This window comes from Colias philodice, chromosome 6, assembly GCF_061535455.1.
Source record: "Colias philodice isolate Cphi_HAF_F1 chromosome 6, ilColPhil1 Martin Lab GWU primary, whole genome shotgun sequence".
In the NCBI taxonomy this organism is placed as follows: Eukaryota; Metazoa; Arthropoda; class Insecta; order Lepidoptera; family Pieridae; genus Colias; species Colias philodice.
The window spans coordinates 5082326-5103043 of NC_143091.1; the positions used below are offsets into that span (position 1 = coordinate 5082326).

At 34.7% G+C, this 20718-nt stretch overlaps 4 protein-coding genes across 8 annotated transcripts; 2 read left to right on the forward strand and 2 right to left on the reverse strand.

Moving 5' to 3' along the window:
• Positions 1-187: 187 nt before the first annotated feature.
• Positions 188-12848, reverse strand: RpLP0-like (ribosomal protein LP0-like). Its single transcript, XM_089696298.1, has 5 exons — positions 12816-12848; positions 2008-2141; positions 1629-1873; positions 889-1137; positions 188-468 (listed from the first exon to the last, which is right to left on the reverse strand). Exons 2-5 carry the CDS (start codon positions 2033-2035, stop codon positions 250-252), a joined length of 741 nt encoding a protein of 246 aa, XP_089552424.1. The 5' UTR covers positions 2036-2141; positions 12816-12848; the 3' UTR covers positions 188-249.
• On the forward strand, positions 2250-5361 carry LOC149487674 (uncharacterized). The gene is made up of 5 exons (XM_089695815.1): positions 2250-3054; positions 3571-3783; positions 4208-4282; positions 5047-5106; positions 5285-5361. The coding sequence occupies exons 1-5, from the start codon at positions 3009-3011 to the stop codon at positions 5359-5361; spliced, it is 471 nt and encodes a 156-aa protein (XP_089551941.1). The 5' UTR covers positions 2250-3008.
• Positions 7147-12670, reverse strand: LOC149487675 (uncharacterized). 2 transcript variants are annotated; one of them, XM_089696235.1, is made up of 8 exons: positions 12275-12670; positions 11609-11683; positions 11446-11523; positions 10986-11087; positions 10538-10609; positions 9465-10262; positions 8939-9238; positions 7147-8355 (listed from the first exon to the last, which is right to left on the reverse strand). In XM_089696235.1, exons 1-8 carry the CDS (start codon positions 12555-12557, stop codon positions 7163-7165), a joined length of 2901 nt encoding a protein of 966 aa, XP_089552361.1. In that variant the 5' UTR covers positions 12558-12670; the 3' UTR covers positions 7147-7162. The 2 variants fall into 2 exon arrangements, with proteins under 2 accessions (XP_089552361.1, XP_089552360.1); XM_089696234.1 differs by having other exon boundaries at positions 10523-10609.
• An 802-nt stretch (positions 12849-13650) lies between the features above and the next one.
• Positions 13651-18787, forward strand: 14-3-3zeta (tyrosine 3-monooxygenase/tryptophan 5-monooxygenase activation protein zeta). Of its 4 annotated transcripts, none has more exons than XM_089696236.1 (5): positions 13651-13800; positions 15880-16217; positions 16874-16997; positions 17124-17287; positions 17852-18787. In XM_089696236.1, the coding sequence occupies exons 2-5, from the start codon at positions 15918-15920 to the stop codon at positions 18005-18007; spliced, it is 744 nt and encodes a 247-aa protein (XP_089552362.1). In that variant the 5' UTR covers positions 13651-13800; positions 15880-15917; the 3' UTR covers positions 18008-18787. The 4 variants fall into 4 exon arrangements, with proteins under 4 accessions (XP_089552362.1, XP_089552365.1, XP_089552364.1 ...); XM_089696239.1 differs by lacking the exon at positions 17124-17287 and adding an exon at positions 17386-17549; XM_089696238.1 differs by lacking the exon at positions 13651-13800 and adding an exon at positions 13819-13956.
• The last annotated feature ends 1931 nt before the right edge of the window (positions 18788-20718 follow it).

The window sequence follows — 20718 nt, forward strand, 5'->3', positions numbered from 1 at the left end:
TCTCAAAATTGACAAGCAAATGTTTTGAATAGGCAAATGTGAGTATTTCTGTTTGAAATATTTCTGTCTATTGAGATCTCGACAATACATTATTATTTATTATTAATTTTTCTTGACTTGAAAAGTCCACCTAACTTTTTAAAATAGTTTGTAAGAAAATAATACTTGTTCAATCAAAATAAACATATTCAGATATAGTCCTTTAATTATATGAATATTTAAAATTAAAACAAATGCACTGCACTAATATTACGTTTCATCGTCTTCCATAGCAACATCTTCAATAGCATTATTTTCATCATCGTTATCGCTTTCTTCTTCATCACTAGGTACATCAATATCTTTATGGAATCCTTTTCCTTTTGTCCAATGGCATTTAATTACTACTTTAAAGTTTGCCATTTGAATACCCAAGAGTTTAAGTATGCTCGCCTGCTCTGGTGTTAGTGCTTGACCTTTTTTGCAAACCTGCAATCAAAAGATATTTAGTTTGTGGTTGATTAAATTAAATTAATTTTAAAATTACTTTATTGTCTTAAAATCCATATTAACCCATTGACCACCGAGCGGCCCGATCGGGCCGCGACACAATAGATTTTCTATTGTGTCTGTGATTCCGGGACTGAGGGACTATATTATAAATGCGAAAGTAACTCTGTCTGTCTGTCTGTCTGTTACTCAATCACGCCTAAACTATTGAACCAATTTTCATGAAATTTGGTATGGAGATATTTTGGTACCCAAGAAAGGACATAGGCTACTTTTTATCCCGGGAAAATGAAGCAATCCCGGAAATCCTACGGGAACGGGAACTATGCGGGTTTTTCTTTGACTGCGCGGGCGAAGCCGCGGGCGGAAACCTAGTACTTATATATTTTGAATAATTACCTGATATTCTTTGATAAGATTAATGACACCTCGTTCTAAAGATGTGGGCAGGCCGAGCCTTCTGAGATGAGGCTCAATTGTGTGTGAAAAATCTGCAAGTGGACCTTTTGGCAATATCACATCTTTAGTTGCTACAAACCCTGCTCGTGCATATTCTGAGTCTTCAAAATCTTTGAACCATTGCAGCACATCAATAACATCTCGGTTTGTCATAAGTAGACCACACTGGCCCTTTAATTTCTTTGATATCTGAAATGATTATGAATAATATTAATAAGATTTTTCTATGTAAAAATAATATAAGTCCAAATTATCAAATATAACAGCAAAACTGTCCTTACAACTTTACTTGCAAGTTGGCAAACTGTTGGAAAATTTTTATCCATAACATTCACTTTACATTAAATGCTTAATTTTTTGTAAGAGCGTATACGCACTATGCGGGTAGCCGCATTGTGGTCAGCCGGACAGCTACCCGCATAGTGCGTATACGCTCTAAGACTAAATCAAATATATTGAAATTAGGAATTATGCCTAAAATTTTCTTTTTCCAAACGTCCATTAAGGCTACAATTAAATGGAGCCCTACTCTGGATATATAAATTTAAAGAAATAAAACTTGTACAGTGTAATTATTCATAACTGGACTTAGTTAATTTTGTTGATTAAAGATTGTTCATTCTATGGGGACAATATGATACTTATTACAGACATTTAGATTTGGTTGAAATGATTCTTACCAAGTTCAACTGATCTTCGACTTCATCACTTTTCGTTCGTCCCAGAGCAACAGCCATAACTTTATTCTTTCCGAAGAAAAATCTTGAATCCTTCCATTCGTTACGTAAATCTTTTAATTTTGTATTTCGCATATTGTCCACGGAAAACACAAAAATGTTTTCATATTTTGATAAAGAATTTCTAACTTCTTCTATAGTTTTTTGTTTTAACAGAAGTCCCTTTTTATTAGTCTTGGTAAGTGAAACTGTAACATAAAATGTAAGAAAAGTCTTGAACAAATAAAATTTAAAGGGGTATCCATTAATCCTATTTTATTCTCCATCGTGTGCTCCATTTCATCGCATATAGGTTATACTTATAGAAAAAAATATTACTTACCCTTTTTATCACGTTTTGATTTAGGCATGTTGTATAATCTAATTAGTTTATCTTAGTACCCTTAAATTATATTCCGTTTTCCTTTTTATTAATAATATTAATAATAGTAAGTAAAATGAAGCACACGTGCATTTATTTTGACCACAGATTACTATATATTAGTCAGAGACAGATAGGACAGTACTATGGGTGACGTGTAGTTCTAAAAATATACGCAAAGCGCTAGTGTCGTAACGTCACCTGTCACCAGGCTGTGCAATCTTAGAACATTTTACCGTGCAACTGGGCGAAAGTAATGATACCAAATTGAAAGAGCACCGTCATCTAGTGACAAGTCCTACAGTGAATGCCTTTTTAATTTTGTTGTATTATAAAACCATGTATTTCCGGTTTGTAGATACAGATGGCGCTTGTTGCTGTTAGCCGACTAAGTTGAAAGTACGGTTTTAGTTCATTACAGCTGTAGTGACGAAGTGACCATTTTATTCTTGAATCATTATAATCCGTATGGTGGATGCTAAATGTTACCATTCAAAAAAAAAAAAATTTTAGTAGTTTTATGTTATCATCATTGTATATATTTTGAGATATAGTTTAAACAAATAAATTATAAAAACTGCCATAATTTTAATTTAATTTAAAACAGTAAAAACTTGATCTAAATAATTAACAAAATTCGCGTCGTAGTAGTTATTTTGTACTTTTTACTTGCAGTAATGAAACAAGCTGTCAACAATCAATGGCGGTCTGTCTGTCGTTAGTGCCGGTTGTTTTTGTTGATAAATTCATCAATTTATAACCTAGTGCTTCTCCGAATCTCCGTAATTCTTCAAGTTGAGCCACTGCTCCTTGGGTTTACGTCGAGTGTTTTCATCAAACTAGTGCTTCTCCGTGAATTCGTTGAGTTGAGCCCTTGCTCCTCACGATTAGCGTCGAGTGTTTGTTCTAGTATTTTTCGAGATAGAGACTCTGAGACTATAGTGCTTCTAAGTGACATTACCATGTCTAGTAAACGTTGTTGTGTTCCTCAGTGTGTGGAAGTCGAAGGTACGTAACCAGACTGTTTCAAACCTGATACCAAACCAGTTCATACGCCCTGTCTTTGCACTGGTGCAATTTGAAAGTAAAACATGGCCTTTTGAAAGTAATGCGCGTACAGACAGGCTTATTTCAATACTCAATACATTTATTGCATTCCACAATGTGAACATGAGGTGTGGCCCTGACGAGCATAACAACCCACTGACCAAGGGCTCTTATAAATATTTGTTTCAAGCTCATGTATTATTATTTTTGCATTACATGAGCTTGAAACTTCTCTGGACGTCATTATTTTTTATTAAGAAAGGGGGTTTATTAAGAAAGTGGGGTATGTACATAGAAATATGCCTGCAACATAATATAATGAAAAGTACACAAATAGTCTCTATGCATTTAAACTGTCTTAAAGATAAATATAATGGAGAAGATGCTCTTAAAAATAATAATTGAAGTAATTCTATATCATAGGTCTGTCACAAGTTTTTTTTCTATAAATGTAATGCTTAAACTCCTTTTTTGCAGGCTCTTACAGAGTTCTTCATTGGTTTCCAAACCCTGATAAGGACATTGCTCGTTTCCGAACATGGGTTCATGCTATTGGAGGAGAAATTTTGAGTCTGAGCAATGAAAATATTTATAAACTTCGTCGAGTTTGTCATGCTCATTTCGAAGAGAAATATTGTTGCCGTTACAACAAAATTTCTAACATAGCTGTTCCAACATTACATATGCCAGGTTGGTAAACTATGTAGCTATATAATTGTCTATTAAATCTATAGTAGCTAAGTATATATTTTAGTAGCTATAGGCTTTTAATGTGTCATAATAATTATGGCACCTTATGTTATTGTCATAATATAACATTAAATTGAAAATAAATGTTGCATGTATTGTATCTAGTAAAACATTACTATAATTTAGAAAGTTTCATCAGAATTAACCTGTTCATTTCAGGAAATTTGAATTAGAATTTGGAATGGAAGATAATATTTATTACCCTTAGGATTTAGAGATATTATTCAGTTTGTTCTTGAATTAATTCAATGTGTTATTCAACATTATTTTTTACAACAGAGAGGTTGTTTCTTTCGTTTCTACACTTTGGTAGAAACAAAACGAGATTTTGAACTTATTAAAATTGTCTATATTATTTTTGCAGGACCTTTATCAAAATTTATCTGCACTGATAGAAAACCATTGAGGGAAGTTGAAAATTTACCTTCTACTTCAAAAGGTCAGTACCTACACCTAAACTTCACATAAAGGTGCTAACACAGCAGTTGTGTAATGAAAATGAAACATTCTATAATCTTATAGAATGTTTCATAACACTTGTTGTCTGAAAGTTTCAAGTTGTTTTGTGAGAAAATCTTCAAAAGTATGTAAATTGTAACAAAATATTGTCATGTTACACAATGTTTTATAACATTATAACTGATGTGTCAACACTTCAAGAAGATTTAAGGAGATAATGTTACTTAGCATGTCTATTTTACACTTGTAATTTGACCAGAACTGCTACAGTGACTGAAATAATGCTCAGCCAAAGTAATACTATGTATTCGTAAGTGCATATATTATTTTTGCATGTTTTGTTTTACTATAACCTCTACAACTTTTAACCCAGCTGGTAATAACTTGGTTTAAGCCCATGCTATCAGTTCCTGGCTACCTAGTTAGCCAAGCAAAAGCAATACATGCAAAAAAATATGTATTTCTTAGCCATACACTTCAATTTTGATTTAAAGTAACTATCTGAATAAGTTTTTCTATAAATTGGCATTTAAAGGATAAATGCCTGTTATATATATATCGGTCCCTACACACAAACTGACAGAAAAGTTGATGTTTACAGGAAAGCATTTTTAATTTTCAAACTGCTCTAAGAATTATTTTAAGAGCAGATATATATTTAATTTAATGCAAATTTATTTCATGCAACAGCAAGCAGCAACATAAAATTCATTTATAACAATTTTCCTATTGTGTTTGTTTCAGGACCACTATCACTTCAAGATTCCCAAAAACCATTAAAAGAAAATGAAGCACCAGCACCAGGTTGGTATCTAAATATAATCCAAATTTTTCTTACTATTTAGCTAATTGCAAATTTTAGGTTTTACTATACATATAACAGTTCAGCAGCAAAAACACATTATGCAAAAATATTATAAAAGTACATAATTATATAGTTTTAAAACTATAAACTTACTTAATTATAACTTTCGTTTTCCAGCTACTGTTGAACCTGATACAGTTGTTGAGAATCTTGAAATACAAGAATACAAATTGGAGGATACGCTATGTATATAATAATATATATAATAAGCTATGGCACATGAACACTTGAACAGGTTGGCGAGTAGTAATGTAGATTTTGTAATGGTACGGATCTCCCTCGTATCAACCTCAAGTGAACTTACCAATTTTGAACACAACTCTTTGTTTTCCTTCGCTAGTGTGTAAACGGCCAGTATATGTAATAAAAAACATAATTAAGGTACCTTTCAAGCAAACGCATTACCATCTGTTCGCATCCCATGAGTTGCTTCAATTTCCGTATCATCGACAAAGTCCACTTGGAGTTAATTCAGTTGATATGAGGGGGATTTGTACTAGATCATCTCCATGGTCGAGATAACCACTCGCCATCCGGTGGCCTCTCCGACATACATGTATAGAGCTATGGCTTTGAATATTTGAGAATGACATCGATCGGTCGCCAGCGCTGAGCGTACTGGCTTGTCACTGTGGACCATCAGCATGACTCTAAAACCAGCCTAAATAGTCCAATCAACGGGGCTTAAGTTACCAAAACCCTCCCGCCTATGTAATTTGGCATTGATAAAATTAGGGGATATTATTACCATTTCTTTATTAGTTGTTAGTTATTTTTTAAGTTGTTTGTTACTGATTGTTGAAAAATCCTCACAGTGATTCGTATATAATTATACTTTCTGTATAATTATATACGAATGTACTACCTACTTAGTATAGTTATTTATATGAATCCAACTCTTTTAAATTGTAGACAATGAAATTCTAATTTCACTTTCACGCTGTAACTTCTACTGAACTATCAGTCTTATTTTATATAAAAGAGAATTATCAAGAATGCATTAATAATAAACAAAGCTATGTAATCAGGATATTAAAATACAATTAATAACAATAATTAGCAGACCTTATTGTTCAGTAAAAGTAATAACGCATAAATGAAATTTGGAAGTTTCTCTGAAATCGAAAAATTGTGAGATTCCTTTCGAAATGATACATTCGTACATAATTTAAACAGAACGTGTTTCAGTGTGATCTTTTTTTACTACTAACTTCTTGTAATCTGCACCTAATTTCATCATAAATGCTAAATTTCAAAGGTGGGAGAATTTTTCGGAGTCTTAATTAATATTCTATGATGAGTTGACATAGGACGCTAGTATTCGTCCCATGTCAACTTATCATTCTAAGTTAAGTTGGCAAGATAAAACATAAGATTAATGTATGACCAAAATTGTATCCAAAATTTTTAATTAGTTTTAATCATGTAACTGTTTGTGGTGAGAAATAAACTATTTTGATTATCATAATATATGGTTTTATTTTCTGCATCCTAATTTGAATACAGTTGAGTTTTGTTAATTTATTTATTAATCCGTTAGGTAATTTACTCAGTCAATTTAGTAAACGTATTCTCCATTGACTATGAGTAAATTACGGGATTAATAAATAAATTAACAAAACTTAGTACAAACAAGGCTCAAAGCAGGAATGATAGTAGATCTATAGTTATATACATCGCAGGAAAGTTGCAAGTTTGTAGATACAGATGGCGCTGTCAATCACTTTCCTCCTGAACCCGCCGAGTAAAGCCTCTATACCTATATATATAAAAGTACTCTGTGCCTGTCACCTACTAGTGATGACCCACTGACAGCGCACTATAAAAGCCACGATGACTGGCATAGAATATCGATAGCATAGTGATGTACCACGGAAAATTTTTGTAGGGTTAATTCTATAATTTGCAAGGTTCAAAGTATCTTTCGTTACGTGCAATGGATACGAATATAACGAAAGAAATATGAAAATAAAACAACATTTTAGATTTTAGTTTTTATTTAGTTTTCCTCAGCCTATGGGCTTTATATTTTTCAAAAGCAATTTGTTGAGGTGCACACATCTGTTTAACAAGTTTTTCCTGTATCCCTCCTTTTAAAATTTTATTTATTATGTTGCACCAATTATGCACATGGGTGCGTATTATTAAATTGAGCAACCACTCTTTTGCTTCCGTTTTGTGATGTGTACACCCCAACCAATTTATATCTAATCGTTTCAATATTTGTATTTTTAAACGTTTTTTTAAACATGTTTCATATGCATATTTATTCAAGTAATCATGAATAAGGCCCGAGATATCCCTATATAACATTAAAAATTTCTTTGATGGATAGGTTAAATTGTGATGTTTTAAAAGGGTGTATTCTCTTTGTTCAATCCATTTATGAAATATATCTCTTTTTTTTTGGGTATAAGTCTCAGAGCATCTCCTACACTTAAACTTTTTTGTCACTCTCCTGCACATATACCCCGCTGTATATGCAGAAGAGTGCACGCGCAATCTTTCATTCACTGGATTTAGTGATTGGTTGCAATTGCTAATGTCATGTGTTATGGGTCTAGTACACATGGCATTTTCTTTATCCTCATCAAATGTTGATGAGGAATTCTCATCAACATTGGATGAGGATATGAGTTTTAAGAAATCAACTACTGTGTCTCCTACATCATCCTCACAGTTTGCGTATATGGAATGTGGACCCATAACATTGGACATCAGTAAGGATTTAAACGCATTCATAAATGTATTTGCATCAGGATTGACATTCCTATAATTGATGGCTCTGATCCTACCAAAAAAGTTCTCTAGAGGATCCTGATTTATATTTCTAGGATAAAAATATTCTATTTGATATTTTTCGAACAACAGTTTAGACAACCTTTCAAAACTCTCTACAGTTGTAACCCATCCATTAAGAGAAGGAACTCGAACCTTATAGATTTTATTATTTTTGCGAGCTTTCTTGCTATTTGCATCAATAAATTTTATATTTTTCAATATTTGCTTGGCTTCTGTCCAAAAACTGAAAATTTGATGTGTTTTCGGCTTTATAGGTCCACGCAGTTTGCCCCGGACAGTGCTTCCTCGAGAACCGTTCACGCTATCAAATAGCTTGTCAATGAACTCCACAGCTTCGCCTGTTGTGGCCATTGTCTCACTGACATTTTGACCCGAGGCTGTAGTTTCTGAAATATTACATAATTAAATAAGTATCACATATTAAGTATCACTACATAGGCAGTAAACAAAGTTGCTTCCCGCTGTCTGTCCCTGTGTGCTTAGACCATTAAAACTATGCAACAGATTTTGATGCGGTTTTTGTTAATAGATAGGTACAAGTGATTCAAGAGGCAGGTTTATACTCATAAAGACTAAATTGTAAAATATGATTAAGAACCTAATTCTTTAATAAATATTTACATAGTGTGAATTCATGGTGTTTATTATGTTGGAGACTGTAAATCCATACTAATATTATAAATGTGAAAGTAACTCTGTCTGTCTGTCTGTCTGTTACTCAATCACGCCTTAACTACTGAACCAATTTGCATGAAATTTGGTATAGAGATATTTTGATACCCGAGAAAGGACATAGGATAGGTTTTATCCCGGAAATCCTACGGGAACGGGTTTTTCTTTGAAAACGCGGGCGAAGCCGCGGGCGGAAAGCTAGTAAATAAATAAAAAGTAAAGGGAGTGAGTGATTAAGAGGATAATTTTAGTATTTTTAGATACTTAATGCATATTGATAACAGAGTAAATACTTACTGAACAATGCAGTGTATTTAAGCATTCCACTGGTTGTTGCACTCAAAGTTTGGGCAGCTACACTAACTTTCATCTTCTTCATTTTTGCTGCGTAAACATGGTGCTCTGTCAGCTTTTTATGCATTCTAGTGTGACCTAGTTGGCAATCAGCATCAAATACTGTTTGTATATCCTTCCATGTGGCAACTTGTCCTTTGAAGAGCATGTCTTTTGTGAGCAGGTTGTTCCTAAGGCCCTTAAGTAGGTGTGGGGGATCAAACACTACACTTAACTGTTGTCCTGACACCTCAATAGTTCCATCTGCAAACAAAAAAGTATATTGAGTTCAAAAATTTAATTTGATGCAAGTATTACAGGTCAGATTACAGATGAAAATTAGCACACAGGTGACATATGACATGTAATGACATACAGATGGATAATTTGATATAATGTTGAAGGGTACTTTTTATCCCAAGTGTTTTCCAACTTCTAAGCAGACAATGTGCATGCAAGGGCTATTCATAAAGAGATTTTATCTACTCACCATTGCATTCATCATTTAAAATCCTTTTGCGTGCAGTCTCCAATTTCAACATATTTATGGCTGTTCTAAAAGTCGAGCCCTGGTCACATACAAGAGCTAAAGGTATCAGTCCTGACTCTGACACTTTAGTGACCACTTCCTTTAAAATTCTAACTACTGTAGCGCCTGCAGTTGTTCCCTCACAAAAGTAGAAACATATCGGTTGTCTCCAGTTTGAGCACACTCCTTTTAGCATGAAGACCAAGGCATGATCGCAAAAGCTTAGTACTCTTCCATACCCAAAGTCTTTAAATCCTCTTATCTCATCTTGGGACTCAACATAAGTCAGATGAGGTGTAAGAGCAACCTCATCAAACAAAATAGAACACAGTTTCTTCTTTGTGTCCCATTTCTGTGTTTTGTGCTTTATTACTCGAAAAATATTTTCATTTAGCCCCACATTGAAAATGATATTTTCAGCCAAACGATTTAATGTTCGTTTACTGGGCAAATTAAATATTTTTTGGAGCAACCGATATCCTTTCGGGCTTTCCTTCATTAAGGTCAACGCCAAATGCTTTTCATTGGTTGTGTATCTCATTGCCTTCTTCTTTCTGTTTGCCATTTTTAATTGCATGTATAGAAAATCTTGGGCTTGTTGTGACATTTTCTCAAAATTTTTATTAAACAATTGGCTGCAGCTAATTGTCTTAGCAGCATCTAATCTTTGCAAAAATGGCTTCTGAGTCTTGTTTTCTTCAACAGCAAGTTTTCTCATTTTTTTTATAAAGCACCTGCTGTGTGTGGACAATTTGTTACCTGTAAAAGAATAAAAAATAAAATATAAATATAAAAAAATAGGCTTTGACTGTATACTTTTTAGGTTCATAGAAACATGCATATTACATGCAGTGTAAAGAATTTTATCATAACTTTCTGTAAAACATTGTTGACCTTATTTTTAGTTCTTTATTTTTATGAAACTAGGATAGGTACCTATAGCTGTTCTGGTGAGTAAATATAGTAAAAAATAAAAATCTTTTTGAAGTTTGTGTTAAAAGTACTTAGTAAATACTTACTTAGTAAATATTTACCTGCTCCGCTAATAAAAAATTTTTTTGGTGCTTTATTTTTCAATCGAGTTTGACCCACACTATGAATCACATCTGTAAATAGAAGAAACATTCAATTATAAGTAAGGGAGAAGCAAGAATATCAGGTAACTATCTAGGTATCTTGAGCAACATTTTAACATTTGCCATCATACTATTTTTTAAAGCATTATTTATTCCAAAATTGCTTGTATAAAATTTCGTTTTTGAAATCATTTATTAAATAATATCAATGACACTAAGGATATGATATCCTTACCAAAGTAAGATTAATACTTAAAGAGATGTGCATGCATGTTTCCTAAAACATAGAATACAGTTGTGTTATGAAACCATTTTTGTTTCACAACAAAGTAGCTGGTAGTCTTTATGAACATCACATAACAATGTTTAAATATTTTAAAATTGATTAAGTTTCTATGATTCTAACCTTGGGCTCCCAAAGGGTCAATCTGTATGTTATGATGTGATAATTTTTCACATTTGCTTGTTGATGGTTGACTTGACTCAAAGACATTGAATGTAGGGAAATCTGCAATAAAACTTTAGTAAATTACTGTTTCTCCACTCATTTTTTTTTTGAATTGGATAAGTATCTCTGATGATCTGATCATAAATTCATACTTATACAAATATACATACTATAATATTATTATTTTATGCAGGTCTTGCAACTTTATGTTTTCTAAATGCTCATATTTAGATATGACAAACAGATTATAGTATTGGTACATAAAAGCAAAATTACATTTGTTTGTGCGAAAGAGTTATTGGTAACTTTCAATTGTATTGTGTACACAGGGGTTTCACATGGGTTGATGAATGTAAGAGTAAAAACCATAAATAGCCAAACAGGTACAAAAAAATTAAAAGTTTTTAAAAATTATTACCAGTATTGAGAAATGAGGATGCAGGAGGGTCTGCAAATATATCTGCTGGTCCTGAATATAAATGATCAACTGGATGTTCTAAAATTAAAAAATGGTATATTAGAAAACTGAACATAAGTTTTAGCAAAACTTAAGCTAGATTGAAAAATGAGTTTTTCATTACCTCGGACAACAACTGGATTTCCCACAATTTCCTCAATGTCTTCCTTTTTATTGTAGTTATGATCATAATGATCACCTGAAAGTAACCATATAAACTAATTAAATATAAGTTTTGAAACTGTCATGGTCACTAACATTATTATTAACGCAAACAGGATATATATGTTACATACATGTTTAATTAAATAATTTAAGTAAAGAAATGCATAATTGTAAACAGGAAGAATAACTATTATAGGATATCTATTTCTTACTAAAAACGCGAGAAATTATTCATAATACATGTTTCTATGTTCATTGGAAAATAACACATGTCATTATCATAGTTGAATAATACAGGCAATCTAACAGCCAAGTGACAAATGGTATTTGGTTTTCTTGCATTGGTTACACAAGTTATTGGTTTCATCCAATTGAATTATGATATCTGTTTAATTTCTGAGGTTTTATATGAAATTATGGCATCTTCATTTGGTGTCTAGACAAAATAAAAATTCAATATTGTTTTCGGTACTAAATGTGCCTATATATATGCCACATGGTGATTTAACCCTTTGAGCTTCAGGAAGGATTTAATATACAGAATAATTAAACAAGCACAGCTACATGATATTACATACATATATACATTTATAATACAAGCAGTGTACCTATATGTACAGCTTACCAGATAAAGGCACCCCATGCTTGATTTCTTCAGTAGAAAATAGGCATGGATAACCATCTTTGAGACGGTTACCCTTGTCATCCAGTTGGTATCTATCGAAGTGTTTTTGGCACACACGTTTATTTACTAACTGATCTTTTGATAGACCAAGAAGTTGGGAATTCACTGGCACCAAAAATGACAGCCACAAAGCTCTAAGTTTATCGTCCTTTGGTAAATTATAAAGGCGATGAGTATTGTTGGTTGAATTACAACCGACAGCACAGCATTTGATAGGAGCCATGGCCACAGACGGGACAAAGCACCAGACCACTGCTGTATAATTCGTATCGCAAGCAAGGAACTTGGAATCAATCTCAACTCAAGCAATAAAGCGAGGAGAAAGACAACCAAACAGTACACGAGTTTCGACACGAATGACATTCGGCAACTCCATTCTGTCAGATGTCAGTTTGACAAATAGCGATACAAAATGGCTGCCAACATGGCTCGCGAAACTAGCGCTTGACGAATTTTTTGGAACTAAGCTGTCGCAGGCCTGATTTTGACGAGAACAGCGGACAGCATGACATTTGACGTAATGAGTAATGACGTTGGTAGTTGACGTTTTTCTGCCAATGTCAAAATTCAAGCGTTAGGTTTTTTTTTTCATAATTACGGCAATGAGGGAAGACTTTTTGCTAAAATCAAGTTATAAAACTTCACGCTTGCATAGCATTTTAGGTGCCACCGTGCACCATGCGTGCGTGTGTTTGAAGAGAGACCGAAGATTGTTTTATCGGTTTCGTTACTATTTTCCCTGAAGAAAAAAGGAGTGTTTTACGTCGGCAAGTCTTTTTTTTTACACCTACATCCAAAGACTAGTAGTCTTTGGATGTAGGTGTCTGTATAAGAAAAATTTAATTATAATATATTATTACGGGTAGGCCCTTGGGTAGGCCCTACTGCTACCCTCGGCAGTGTCATCCAAGTGCCCAAAGTTCATTGTTACACTCTTGTTAAAATGTAAAGACGAATGATTACCTTTCTTCTGATGTATTTACTTTATTTTAAGCCTTTTTTCGTGGATTTTCTAGTTGATGCGTTCAGTTTTGGGGTGTATTCTTCTGTATTGAAATAAACTCATAACAGTTTGTATCCGGGTATATTTTTACACACAGATTGTATCACATTGTATATTGTGGATATTGCCAGCATAAAAAAATATTATACAATATTATTTGAATATGATATTTTGAGACTAAAATATACTTACTGAAAAGTTTCCGGTAAAAATATGTTTGCTATTAATCATTAAATTTATAAGAAATCAGCAGCATTCATCAGAATTTATACCTTACAGTTTAAATAAAATAATACGTGCGTTTCAAGATGGCTGGCCTATTTGTAGTACTATTTGAGAACCCCGTTCCGTTTTTGTTTCCCCTCTGGCCCCGCAGCCGTCAGTGTAGTGTATCGTTCACAGCAAGAGAAAAATTGAAATTGTGTTGCTATCGCTGGCTTAATTACTTTAATTCCCTTCACAAGTAAGTGTAGATAATTAAGCATTGTGTGATATTCATTTTGTGATTTTAAAAGAGTGTGTATTTTTTAAGATAACTTTATACATTTGTGACTGTGACGCATAAAAGGAGTGTCCCATAAAGCAGCCATTTTGCCAGAGCCGGCGACACGATATTGCGGTGCGGTTACCTATCGTTATAAATTTTAGTAATTAAAATCTAATGTAATCTAAATGTATTCACATATTATTTAAAAGTTACTAGAGTAGGCTAAGTACAGTGGTAAAGAAATTGTTCCTACTAAAACTACACGTAAGTTATATGAACATTCTTGTAATGAGGTGCATGGTATTAAAGTCTTTTCTTTTTGTAACATGTCTCTCTCTTAATACGGTTCTATTTTAGTTCTCGATTACAAACCATATTGGCATGTGTGTTATATATTTTTACTCTATTCTATCACGATAAATGAAGAACCAAGTAAGTGCGTCGTAGTTTGGCCTTGCGTCTCAGTCACGCCGTTATCTTTTTCGATAATGATTTATGTCATTATAGTTAATATAAAAAGTTAAGTGTCGACAAGATGAGATTTAAGTGTCTCCAAGCAGAATATAATGTTCCTTGTACCCTTTTCCTCAGCTGCTTTTACATTTACATGAGATAGGCACGTGTGTATTTTCCATCATAGAAGGTCATATAAATAGTTAGGTAGATTTATTTGCTGATATTTGATTATTTGTGAGCCTGGAATGATCCTTCTTACTAATTCACCCACCACTATGTTTAACCTTAATGTTATGACTCATCTTTAGCTGCAGATGCTGCACAGTTTTAAGCCTTTTGTAAAGAGAACCTTTAGACAAGGATCATTTATATTTGATAAATTAGTCATTGAATTTGTTCTGACATTTTCATAAAAAAATTATATCATATTCTATAATACTTTTGATGTTTGAATTGTACATTTTGTTACCGCTAGAAGATGGTCTTCTAAGAAAATATCACTTCATTCAATTGACATTATTCGGATGAATACAAATATGTAGTATATGAACCAAATACTATTTAATAAAACTATTAGTATATATAATTAATTTTCTCTGTTACTCTATTGCGAGGGACGCAGGTATAGATATTATAGTATAATCAATAATGACCAATTACAAATATTAAAAAAGGTTTGAATTATTGATTAAAGCAAATCTATTGTAATACATATTTTCATTTACAACTGTCTGCTATACTTTGTGAGTGCAAGAAATATTGATATTATAAGTCGCATTTGGTATTAAAATTAAAAATTGCATAAATGTGGTTTTCAGATTGGAAATCAAAGTCTTGGCTGTATATTCTTAATTATGTGTAGCTTCAAAAGCAATTTATGTTATATACATTACTTTGTATACAACATAGATATACTGCCACACCCAAGATTTAGTATAAAGTGAAAAGTAATCAATGCTGGACTGAACCATATAGTAGTTACCTACTATTTGGTTTCCCTTCTTTTTGATGATAGGTTAAAAGCTTCGTAAAGGCCAATTATCACGATTAGTGCCCTAGCAACAGGATATTGAACAGAAAACAGCATAGTAGATAAGCTAGATAAGGGTAGAATGAGGTAGGCGCCGGGTTGTCGGGCGAGGGTGCGGTGCAAGCAGTGGGGGTGTAGGGTGGCGGGTGGCGAGGGTGAGGGGTGTGTGCAAGCGTCGCGCTAGTCGTATTTCGTCTGGAGTGTTCATCCCGTGTCGGCGGATCAATACTGTTGGCGCAGTGGCGTTTGCTTAGCGGCGGCGCGGCGACGGCGCGTACCTTGCCAGTGAGCCGAGTCTGTGAGATGCTGTCAAACCGAACGGACGCCGCGTCGATGTCGCGTTTTGCGTGAGGGTCGCTCTTAGAGCTACGTTGAGTTTATACATTGCGCCCGTGCGCCCCGTGAGCCTCTATCTGAAGGTGCGTCGTATTTTATGATGACTCATATACCCAATTGGATTCACTTGGTGAAAGTGACGCCCAAACGATTAGTCTTTCTGAGAAATTATTGAACGCGCATTCATCGATTCGCCTTTATCTTCATCTACTTATAGCATTAAATGATTACAGGGGCATCAGTAATATAGTCCTCACACACATCATCCACGATGTCCGTCGACAAGGAGGAACTGGTGCAACGCGCCAAGCTGGCGGAGCAGGCTGAGCGATACGACGACATGGCGGCCGCGATGAAGGAAGTCACCGAAACCGGGGTTGAACTCAGCAATGAAGAAAGAAACCTCCTTTCCGTTGCCTACAAAAATGTCGTAGGCGCCCGGCGGTCGTCATGGCGAGTCATATCCTCAATTGAACAGAAAACCGAAGGATCGGAAAGAAAACAACAGATGGCAAAAGAATATAGGGTAAAAGTAGAAAAGGAGCTCAGAGAAATCTGCTATGATGTACTGGTAAGTGATGAGTCTTATTTTTGAGTTATTTTCTTTCTCTTTTATTTCAGGATTGATGATTTGATTATTAAATATAATCAGATCGGCAGATATTACAAACTTCGAGTAAATTAAAATTATATTGATGTCAGTTTTGCGTAGGAAACTACGCAAATGACGTCATCGCCTTTACTTGTTGCCAATTTAAGGCGTGATGCAACAAAGGTCGCAGTCATGCTGGGTATTTGCATAAGTTAATGGTGGTTTATAGGAATAGGTAGGCATGTGAGAAGGGGCGCGGTGCGGGTTTTCCGCGGCCGGGGCGGGCGGGGTGACGTATTGCGCCGCGTCACTGCGCGCGCTGCTCTCCTGTCTTCGTTCGTTGCCCCGTGTCTCACTTGCATTTTTAATTTAATGTCAATTCGCTAAAATTTTATTAAATTCCGTTCTTTAAATCACGTCAAAATATATTGCCATACTGGAATTAATAAAAAAAAATCGATAGTATTGCTGAAAGGATAATGAACGTGAATTGAATACAAATCCATTCTTTAACATCGAAAATAATTTTTAGAATTCTCAGTAGATTAAATCTTCGATAGGCTTGACTTGTATATTTTTCGAAATGTTTTAATTTTTATTTTCTATTTATTTCAATTTTCTAAATTTTGTTTCAGGGTTTACTTGACAAACACCTTATCCCTAAAGCTAGTAATCCAGAAAGTAAAGTATTTTACCTTAAAATGAAGGGAGATTACTACAGGTACCTCGCAGAAGTGGCCACAGGAGAAACCAGAAATTGTAAGTTAATTGAGTAAATAATTTCAATTCACTGTAAGTAATTATTATTTATGCTCATTAATATTAGATAACAAAACGAAATTGGTTTTTATGATTGTGTTATTTAGATATGAATTTAAATTACAGCCGTTGTAGAGGATTCACAGAAAGCATACCAGGATGCTTTCGAAATCAGCAAGGCGAAAATGCAACCCACACATCCAATCAGGCTGGGCCTCGCGTTAAATTTCTCAGTTTTCTACTATGAGATCTTAAATTCGCCAGACAAAGCGTGCCACCTCGCCAAACAGGTCATTATTTGTGTCAGTTATGCATAGGCTCTGTGCTGGCTGGCGCGAGAACGGTGATAGGACGCTGATTGGTAATTGTTGTTATCGATTGTCCGCAGCGGTCGTGGACGACTCGCAGAAGGCCTACCAGGAGGCGTTCGACATTGCCAAGGCCAAAATGCAACCGACCCATCCCATCAGGCTCGGTCTCGCGCTCAACTTTTCCGTATTCTATTACGAGATTATCAACTCTCCTGCGCGAGCTTGCCACTTAGCTAAACAGGTTCTCAATATTGCACAGAGATATGGAGTGTGCTACCGCGACTATATAACTCCATCCCACTAACTTATATGAACCTTAAATTCCACACATCATTTTGCATGAAGTTAGAGTCATCCTTCGTAGTCTTAATTGACTAATATCGCCTTGGCATGGTCCTGCAACGCAATTAACTCACCTAATACTCGATCCAGCCAGCATCAGGTGTCCTATTAGTAATTTAATACATCGTGTTTTATATGTGGTTTTGAATATTGATTGCGCGTTAACAACGAATGAATATAGAGGGCTCGGTGTGATTGCAGGCTTTCGACGACGCGATCGCGGAACTGGACACATTAAACGAGGACTCGTACAAGGACTCGACGCTCATCATGCAGCTGCTGCGGGACAACCTGACGCTGTGGACGTCGGACACGCAGGGCGACGGCGACGAGCCGGCCGAGGGCGGCGACAACTAGGCGCCGCCTCCCCACCACACGCATTTGTTCTCATCGGTGTTTTATAAGAAAACGAGTAACATTCGAGAACGCCGCGCGGCGCCTGTCGCGAGTCGTCGCTTGTATAAAATGTTAAAAAATGTCGTTCGCAGCGGACCTTTGCGATCCGTCTCAAATTAAATGTTATGTGTCATCTTTGACGGTTTTGTATTTCTGTATTTACACTGGATTACAGATATCGAGCTGACCTGATGAATATAAATATTTATAACTTAAGTTATTAAAATTACGGTTTCTTAAGTTAAAAGTGTTTTCCTTTAAGATATAGTGTAATAACAGCCCGGTCGGCCCCCCGAATATAACATTCCTTTCGCCGCATGTCCGCAGTGAAATGGAGATCATGATGATGAATGTTTTAAAATTATGCAATTAGTTATTATATTTAAACATTGTTAAATTACGCCCAATAACCCGATGAAATTTAGATTTTCATAAGTAATAAATCGCAACTGTACATAATGGCTGTATTAAATTAGGGCACAAAAAACTTGTTAGTGTCTGTTTATGTGGTTTTTGTGATGTCCTCGACCATTAATAAATTAACCAAAGGAATAATTATTATTGACATTAACCATTTTATTGTGCCCATCACCAATTTAAACATTCTGAAATTTTCAGGCATTTATTAGCAAAATAGATTTTGTGATGGACAAATATTGTAACATTTCTGCTGCATTTTATCAGCCATTAATCTATTATATTTTTCATGTTTTCACCAATAAACTTTTGTATTAAATACAATTTTTAGTTTTAGAAATCGATATTTAAAATAAACAGCCACCTATTTACCCCTAAAAAGATTTTTGTCTCATAAATCATCAATTTTTTACGTTTCCTAGAAAACGGGCGGTTGAAGCTGAAGTCTGAAAATGATTTGCACATGAACATAATAAATCCACTAGGTACCTACCTGGGATGAATGTGTAGACACATACACATTTCATGATTAATTATAAATGACCTGTTAATATCATATACTATTGATAGGGCTTAAGAGAATTTATAGTAAGATGAAATTTTTCCTATAAATGCAGAAAAATAACATTAGATTCTTCAGAAAATGTAGGATTGATCAATCAACATTCTGTTGTCAACAGTAAACTGTTGAATTAAGTTTCTATACTCTTGAGGTTGATTTGCGAAATACGGAAAATCTATCTTACAAGGTTTGATTACACATCAAAATATGCATTGCATTGGTACAATAATTCAAATAGATCTTTATTCCAAATAATCGTCATTGCAAACTATTTATTACAAGATAATAGATATTATTTGGTAAAAAAATTAAATGTACCAATTACCATGTACAATTTTTCACATCGTATCTTTTCCGCTTGCGCCGCCATATTGGAAAATGGCGTAGTAAAGCAGGTTATTTGATTCATCATATCTTAGTTCATAGTCATTTTCGAAGTAGTATTTTTGACGTGACAACGTCTTATAATTCGATAGAGCCGTCTGCACGCACGAAAAAACATGACTCATGCGGCGTTACCTCGCTTTGAGGCGTTCCAGGCTTGAAGTGCAAGCGAGAGCGCGGTACGAGCGACAAAGAAGCTCGGACAATCGGGACGATGTCACGTTCAACTATCGTCAGTAAACCGACTTTACAGACAACCAATTTTTTTCAGAAAAAAAGAGACGCATTCCAATGAAATAATATATGAACAGCTATAATTCGTCGAATATATTTCTTAAATATATGTAAAAGAAAATGTTAACGTAGAATATTAGTGTACTACGGTCGCAATACAAGAAATTATACTGCGGTTAGCGGTTCCTAACCTATTCCTAGGACGTATCACAGATAATCCATACTTAATATTATAAATGCGAAAGTAACTCTGTCTGTCTGTCTGTCTGTCTGTCTGTTACATAATCACGCATAAACTACTGAACCAATTTTCATGAAATTTGGTATGGAGATATTTTGATACCCGAGAAAGGACATAGGCTACTTTTTATCCCGGGAAAATGACGCAATCCCGGAAATCCCACGGGAACGGGAACTGTGCGGGTTTTTCTTTGACTGCGCGGGCGAAGCTGCGGGTGGAAACCTAGTATTATAATAATACTATACTAGAGTCTAGACATTGCGTAGTTTTTGATGATATCTCCTTTCAGAAGCCTTTCAGAGTAATTTTACGAAGAAAATATTCCATCCTATGATACAATATCAAACTAACGTCCTACGTTTTGTGTCCCTTCGTCCAGCATACTCACCACAACTCACCATGGAATCCTGATATTTCATGAATGTCAAAAAACTGTTCTGAAATAGTGCTAAATAGTGCCCAAAGGAAAAAAATAGTGCTCTTGTACTTGCGAAGTTATAGCCATAGTTCGATGAGTATGCTGGACGAAGGTTTCGCCCAGCATACTCACCTCCGTCCGGAGAATCTGTATACGCTTCAAACATAATTCATACTTCAAAAAATAGTTCCCAAATAGTGCCAAACGGTGCCCAAAAAGAAAAAACAGTGCTCGAATAACTTCGGAGTTACAGGCTTCGTTCAGTGAGTATGCTGGGCGTAGGTTCTACGCCCAGCATACTCACCTCAGTGCGCGAATATCGAACGAGCTATAGGAACAATTTACGTCTCAAAAAATTGTGCTTGAAATAGTGCCCAATATCAGTCCAATTTTTGCTTGACTTTTGACCTAGAAAA